A 7799-nucleotide genomic window follows, 5' to 3' on the forward strand; every position below is an offset into this window, starting at 1 on the left:
TATGACATTTTTGAGGGACTTGATTGTCATTTATATATTTCAGAAAAATTTTATTGCCATTTTCCCCTTTTTTATTAATTTACATAGTTTTCATCAATATTTTGCTATTTATGTCAGCAAATTCTAATAATGTTACCTCCTTTTTAAACAATAATAACCAAATTGATAATTGAGATAAGTTTAAAAAACTAAATCAATAAAAATTAAACTTGAGGGATCAAATCAATAATTAGGATAAATTTTAAGGATTAAAAATTGCATTACCCCTTTTATTTTTTTTATATATCTTTCTCATGTTAAATTCCAAGTATTGTCAAGATTAGGATAGCTTCCTAAAAGTATTTTTTATATTTATATGGACTTGAATTTGAGATCTTAAGTTTAAGTAATCACAACTCATAAATACTATCATTGTTCTAGCAACACTTCAAACTATGGTTAACTGTGTTTAAAAAAAAAAAATCAAGGGATGTATAATTCAATTAGCCAAGAAAGTTGAGGCGGTTTGTTTCCGAATCTCAAGTTGTGAGTCATGAGGTGATGAAATTTTTTTTTTAAAAAAATTCATTTTATTGTTGTCGGCCAAAAAAATTGAGTTAGTTAGTTTCCTATGTTGAAAAATAACTTACTTCCATCCTTCATCTGGGTAAAAATCATCATAGCTGTCACGGGGAAAAATTACTGAACTGAAATATGTAATTATATGTAAAATTTAATTGTCCCTAAAATTTATATATATATATATATATATATTTCGGCCAAAAAAATCAAATATATATTTAAATTACAAAAGATAAACTAAAAAGATAAGTGAAATTATATGAATTAAAAGTGTATCCTCTAACCAAAACCTTATTACTAATTATACATTTATAGTAAATCCTCAAGTAAGTATATATATATTATTATGGTATGAATCTCGTTATCTCTTACTAGCTAAGATTTACTGCAATTTTTTCAAAGAATCAAGGTCATGTATTAAGCACATAGATCTCTTAAATAAATTAAATAATTAACAATCAATATCTAAAACTATTAGGATTTTGATCCCTAATCCTACAAGAAATTAAACTAATGGTTATTGTATTAATGACTACTGACTAGAATTCAATTTTCCTAAAACAACCCAGTTTCCTAAAGCATTCTAAGAAGAAGGAAAACCACTCTTATATATAGTAACGTTATCAATTAACTCGACATTCATATTCAGCTTCAAAACCAAACCTCACTACTCTAATCTTAATTCTTATATCGTCAATCAATGGCGTCCCATGATGCCAGCAACACCAATGTTGAGTCTCTTCCATCACATGTGTTATCTGAAATTTTCGCCACAGTCGCATCTTCTTCCGTGGCTGATCTCTACGCGCTCAAGACCTGCTCTAGGTCCTTTCAGAATCTCATTGAAGAAGACGACTACATCTACAAGCACGTGTGCATGCAGAAGATTCCTTACATTCCATGGTTCATCACGCCCCAGGAATCTTCCTTCTTGACTCGTTGCAAACAGAGCGGGAACCCAGAAAGCTTGTTCAGAGAAGGAATGGTGAAGTTCTTCAAAGAGGTGAAGACGGACTCGGGTCTCGAAAGATTGAAGGAGGCTTCACAGAAGGGCCATACAGAAGCAAGATATGTGTGGGGCATGATTCTGCTGTGCAGTGAGGAAGAAGATGAGAGGAAACAAGGCGTTGAGTTGCTGCGTTATCTGGGAAAGTTGAGGTGTGTGAAGACATGTAGGAAGAAGGTAAAGGAATTTTTAGGGATGATGTGGATAATTAATCGTACGTTGTTCGGGAATAATAATAATAATAATAATGGTCGTGATTATCATCATCAGCGTTTGTTGTGTGGTTCCAAGATGTGCCGTGGGTTGCAAGAAATCGCAAGATTGGAAAGAGGATGGCCGCGGGTGATTGGTGAAGAAGATGAAGACGAGGATATTTCATGTGAGTTATGCAAATGGGATTACGAGTTGCGTCAGTTTTATAAGATATATCGTTGATCGATGAATCAAATTTTGATTTGCCACTTTTTGATGGTGATAAGTAATATTATTTTTTGAGCTTTGAATATGGTTCTAGGTGATTGGGGTAGTTTAAATATGTTTATCTTTTGCAAAAGAAAAGGAAAGAAACTCTAGTTCGTGTGATTGTTACTTTTAATAGTTTGAATTTCCCTTTAAGTGGGTTGGATTTCAATTTTTCTACTAGTTCATGATCTCGAAAAATCAAGAACTATTCAGTGATGACGATGTGTACAAAATAAAAAGTAAACAAACAGGTTCATAATCTAGCCCTTTTAGTAATCTCAAACCTAATAATGAAGGATGAGTTTTCACACAAAAATAGTCACATGTTCTGATTTCAATCAAAGAATACATGTGCATACGTAAAGTTACTCTAATTAAACCTGACAATAATTAAATCCGACTCAAATTAAAAGGTAATCATGTCAGGGGGAAAAAAACTATATATTAATGTTTGTCTTTCTAAGCTTGGTCAAACCAAGGACAGAGCATTCGGCCGTCAAGAAAGAGACCAAATAACTGCTGCTCAGCCAGAGTGTCTACAGTACAGAGGAAGAATTCAGAAGGATAAAGAGACATGGAGAAAATTGCAAAAGAATATAATTATTAATTATGAATTACAAGTAGAATCTACAGATCACTAAATAAGCAGCAATATCATTTCAGAATTCAGATCAAGGCTCTGAGGGTAAAGATTCTATAAACTCCTGCAGTACTGGTTAAAAAAAATAAAAAAAGAAGAAGAAAGTAAAAAGAACCCAAAATTTAAATTAATAATTAAAAAAAAAGGAGGCTAGTACAGATAAATCAGCCTCCCCTTCCCCTTTCACTCAATATCAAGAAGTAGGAGATACATTGCACTTGCAGGACCATCAGCGTAATACAATAACCTCTCTTATTCCACCATAACCATGGATATTCCACAAGCAATGAATCAAATGACCTTAACCTTTTTATCCATTTACTTGCATTATTTGACTTGCAGCTACTTTCTCTATACAAGGTAAGCTCCAATTGCTTCTGGAGGATAACCAGCAATGGTATGTATGGACTAAAAACCTGAATCTATTTCCCCATTTTCCCTAAAATCATCTTCTTGCTCCGTTTGATTACCTATCTACAGGCCACTAAATCCAATCCATCGGATCACAAACTGCATATTGAAATCACTACTGGACCAACTTCACTCTCGCAAGGCCAGCTTATCAGATCACCACTGGGCTGAATTCACCCTTCGAAGCTTTCGTTGTGGTTTACGCTTCTCCACCACTGGAATAAGGTTTTCCATGAGCTGCAGGGAAAATTACAGGAGATTCAGACTAGATTCATTGTCAAGATTAAAAAGGCAACATATTTCTAAAATTGAAAGCAAAAATCAGAACCCCATGACTCTAGTCCCACTTGATTGTAAATGCTGCTTCTAACCCTAGTCTCTGGATGTCCTGGTAAAATTGTAAGAGTGTGAGGCTTAATTTCCCTAAACCCCCTTGGCATGACGAGTTTGCCATTACTCAGGTATGAGACGAACAGTTTTATAATGCGTTATAAAGTCGATTTCAGTCAGAGTTGGAGAATTAAAAATGAAAAACTCAGTTGACAAAACCAAAGGCGTGTAGACAAGAGCTTATATTATCTGATTATCTCCCAAATATATAAACACAATGTTCAGTATATTAAAATACTGATACACACAAATACAATCATGTGGATCCTTTTCCAAAGAATATGGAAATTATAATCCTAATTTCCAATTCAATAACTAATAATCATACTGAGGCATTGATGCAATCAAAGATAAATATAAATCTCTGTATCTCCGAAAAGGGTTACACAGATATCATAAAACGAAGAAAAGGTTAATTCAATTGATACACAGATCTCGACATGCTGTTGAAGAGTAGAATGAATTTCAACATCAACAAGACCTATATCTTGGGAATTGTTAAAAACTAGAGAAATATGCTCTGTATATCAGAACTTGCATTTCCTCAAAAATTAATAGCAAGACCTTCAATTAAAAAAAAAAAAAGTCTTCTGCTCATGGCTAATGCAGTTGAATATACAGACTTGCTCCAAACATTCTAATTTTTTAACCTCTGGTCATTTTTCCAGGCAATAGTATATCAATACCCAATAACTTGGTTTAGCTAGAATTACATCTATTTTACGCTTCCATCTCAACCCTTAGCTTCTGACAACCATTGAATCCTTTTTTTTTTTTTAATAATAACAGCAGTAATAATTATTCAATAAATTTTAGAAGTATCAAATCATATGTTCCAATTTCCAATCTAACACGCATGTTATCTATCAGCCATCAAATTCAATAGAAGGAAAGATTAAGCAACCCAATGAAGACATATATTGATAAAAAAGAACAAACACAAACCTACCAAGATCATGCATCTACATTGCAAATTTCAGAATCTGTGACCAACACTAGATGCCTAAGTGAAACAGTAACTGAAACTGGATGGGTATTCCCGTACTGAATACAGCAGTTTGCTTTCTTGCTAGTTCAACGATTACATCATTAATTGTATCACTTACACCAGTTATTCTATAAGAATTAAAGTTAAGAAAAATATAATTGAACTTTTCATTGATTAATAGTTCAAATAAAGTAGTAACAATGTGCTTTTCAGGCGTCCAATTCCAAATATGCACTAAAGGCAGATTACATTGGCCACAAACAAATTATGAATGCTCAATAACCTAACAGTACGATAAAAGATAAAAAGAATATAATCCCTGGAAAACAATCCCAGTCATCGTATTCAAAAGTGCTCAAGTGAGGCACTACTCAAGGCTCGCACCAGAGGTGCTGCCTTCAACCAGACATTGCTAGGCAACTGGCAAGTGCCTTTGGCACCCTTTTCAACTTTCAGGGAGAGCACCTTAGGCACTTTCGTGTGTTTGAAAGCAAAAAAGGAAAAGTTAATTCATTAGCCCTATCCAAAAAATCTAAGAAACAGATACGATAAAACCGGAAACTTCAAAATCTCTCAATCTTAAGCCTAGCCCAGTACTCAGAGATTTAAGAATAGTTATTCTTATTTTTAAGGGTTTTGTGAACGGCACCCCCAAGAGACCATAGCCACACACATGCACTATTGACAACCAATAGAACACAGCATGATTGACATATGGCTAAAATAATAACTTAAAAGCACATGTGATATCGTTATGAGATTTTTATGCTTGAGTAGTGATATTTGTGACAAAAGAAATGCATTTGATACTTAACATGATTTATGACTTGGTGATTATTATGTTTGAATAGTTACTTTATATGTCAAATGTTATTCCAAATTTACATTTATTTATCTATTCTTTGTACGCCCTTTACCTTTGACTACTTCGATCCTAGTCCTTGATCCACATGTTATAAACATTTTGTGTAGTACAAGCAAAGAAGTAGATAATCTACATACCTGGTTGAACCTCTGCTTCTTCTTTTCAGCCTGCATTCAAATGCCAATATTTCAATTACTCTTGAAGAAATCAGATTCCAGGCAAACCAACAAGACTAGTCTTTTTAAGAGGGAAAAAGACACAATCAACCAGGAGATAAGCCATAGAGAAACTTGAAAACATCATTTATAGTTGTCTTTAACTTAAAAGGTTGAAAAATTCATCACGCAAAGGCTACCAAAGAGCCATCTTTATAGGCTTAAGTGTATTTGAAAAAATGTGCGGAGCAACTTGAACATGACCATGTTAAAAAATATGAAACTTTAGTGATGCGTAATCATGGATGCAAAATACGCATTTAGTGAAGTGCCACTCTTCTTAAAAACTGTGTGCTTAATTCTCAAGAGCAAGATAGCAAAGCAACGCTTGAAGCTGCAGAGTTTATGGACATGGTCTGAAACTACACAAGACACTTGAATATGAAAGCATTTCAACTTTATAATCTTACCATTTCCCTCAACAGTTGTGCATTCGCTGCCTCGAGTTGTGTTACCATATTCTCTAGTTCAACTGTATATGCCTGTAAAGAACGTTAAACTGATCAGCTTTTGCAAATCAATTACCACTTGGGAAAAAATCTGAATAAACGGGGAAAATGGAAGTTAAAACTCACAAAATCGAGAAAACACAAAATGCTCAATAACCCATCCTCTATTGATTAAAGATAGAGCTAGCTCCCCGATATTATACGACTTACCAAAATTTTCAATCAAATCATCTTACCAAGCGAAACTGATTGACTAACAGCATACAATTGGAACAAATTAATTAATTTATAGAAGAATTATGTTATATAAGAAAAGAGAGGTAAAAATAGAAGGTGAAGTAACCTGCTTGCGTTCTCTGGACCTAGCTGCAGACTCTCTGTTTTTGATCATCCTTCTCTGCTTCTGAAGCGTAGCCTTATCAACGGGTTCCTCCACAACCCTCCTCTTCCCTCTTCCCGCTGATGCTGCAACTCCAACAACTGTCCCGTCAATCCCATTTCCAAAAACCTCCATGGATGGCCCCTCCTTACCCTGTACCGGCGGCGTCATCTGGAACTGAGCGCCACCGTTGATGGCAGCCGCCGCCCCCGCATCCACGCGGAAACTCGCATGTCCAGGTACTACGGTAGGAACTCCCCTCACATCCTCCTCTCTTACAGCCCCCGCCTTGGCCAAGAAATCCTCCAAAGTCATGGCCTCCAAACCCTCCCCTGCTGCACCCATCCGCCTCTGATCACCACCCTCCACCATCTCCTGCCACACCTCCTCCGCCGTCCGGTTGCCCAATTCCGCCGCAGCCGCAGCCGGGTGGAAATTGGGGTCCGGCGGGAGGTGACCCGGGTTGGGATTGTTATTAGGATCGGACGAAGAAGAAGAGTAAATGGACTTAAGGAGATCATCCATGCTCATAGAACCCAAGGCCTTGGAAGGGTCGTCGGCGCAGTTGGGGTCGTTGTGGTTGCTGGTGTTATTGATGTTGGTGTTGGTGTTGTTAGTGTTGTTCTGGAGATCAGCGAGCATAGAAGAAAGGGAACATATAGAAGATTGGCGTGGCAGATCCGTATTCGTCGTGACCAACTTCGACGACGCCATGCCGGTGCCGGATTTTTAGGGAATCCTTGGGAGATAACTCCAGGGATTTCTCTCAAGGTAAGTCCCACTCTCAGTGTATGAGGCTGTGAGAGAGTGAAATCGCTGCTATTTCGGGGTCGGGCTACAGAGTGAGAATGAGATATATAGCTCAGAGAAGACGACTCAGAAAAAAACAACTTCGAAAATACTATGCGAGGAGAAGAGATTGGAAGTTGAAGCAAAGAATGCACCCATATTTATAGAGACAAAAGAAAAGAGAAAGTTATGTATGCTGACAAAGTTAAATAAATATACAAATGAAAATTAAGTAATGCAATAACATTATTATTTAATTTTTGTAAATTTGTCTGATATTTTCATTTTTAATAAAGTGAAATATTTTCCAATTATTATATGTTAAAAATGATTATTTTAATTGAGTTATTAATTAAAATAAAATGAAAAATTAGTACTATTTTTAGAATCATCGCAGTTTAATATATTTAATTGTTATTTATATATTTTGGAGTATTTTTGTCATTCTTTCTTTTCAATATCTATTTTTGTTAGTTTTAAAGTGAAATATTTATTACTTTAAAGCTATAAATTAGATTTTAAAAAAATATAATATTTAGTCCCTATAGTTTTATCAAATATTATTTTTAATCTTTGTAATTTTTTCAATATTTTCAATTCTTATAAAAATAAAAAACACTGAAAAATTAAAAATTATAGAGACC

At 35.0% G+C, this 7799-nt stretch overlaps 2 protein-coding genes across 2 annotated transcripts; one reads left to right on the forward strand and one right to left on the reverse strand.

The window, feature by feature from the left end:
- Positions 1 to 1261: 1261 nt before the first annotated feature.
- On the forward strand, positions 1262 to 2002 carry LOC129285623 (putative F-box protein At1g67623). Its single transcript, XM_054921370.1, has one exon. The coding sequence runs from the start codon at positions 1262 to 1264 to the stop codon at positions 2000 to 2002; it is 741 nt and encodes a 246-aa protein (XP_054777345.1).
- A 602-nt stretch (positions 2003 to 2604) lies between these two features.
- On the reverse strand, positions 2605 to 7284 carry LOC129286644 (bZIP transcription factor 12-like). Its single transcript, XM_054922618.1, has 4 exons — positions 6331 to 7284; positions 5949 to 6020; positions 5461 to 5490; positions 2605 to 3317 (listed from the first exon to the last, which is right to left on the reverse strand). The coding sequence occupies exons 1-4, from the start codon at positions 7078 to 7080 to the stop codon at positions 3237 to 3239; spliced, it is 933 nt and encodes a 310-aa protein (XP_054778593.1). The 5' UTR covers positions 7081 to 7284; the 3' UTR covers positions 2605 to 3236.
- Between the last annotated feature and the right edge of the window lie 515 nt (positions 7285 to 7799).

This window comes from Prosopis cineraria, unplaced genomic scaffold (genome assembly GCF_029017545.1).
Source record: "Prosopis cineraria cultivar Desert tree isolate PC_DT_omini unplaced genomic scaffold, ASM2901754v1 PC11, whole genome shotgun sequence".
Taxonomy (NCBI): Eukaryota; Viridiplantae; Streptophyta; class Magnoliopsida; order Fabales; family Fabaceae; genus Prosopis; species Prosopis cineraria.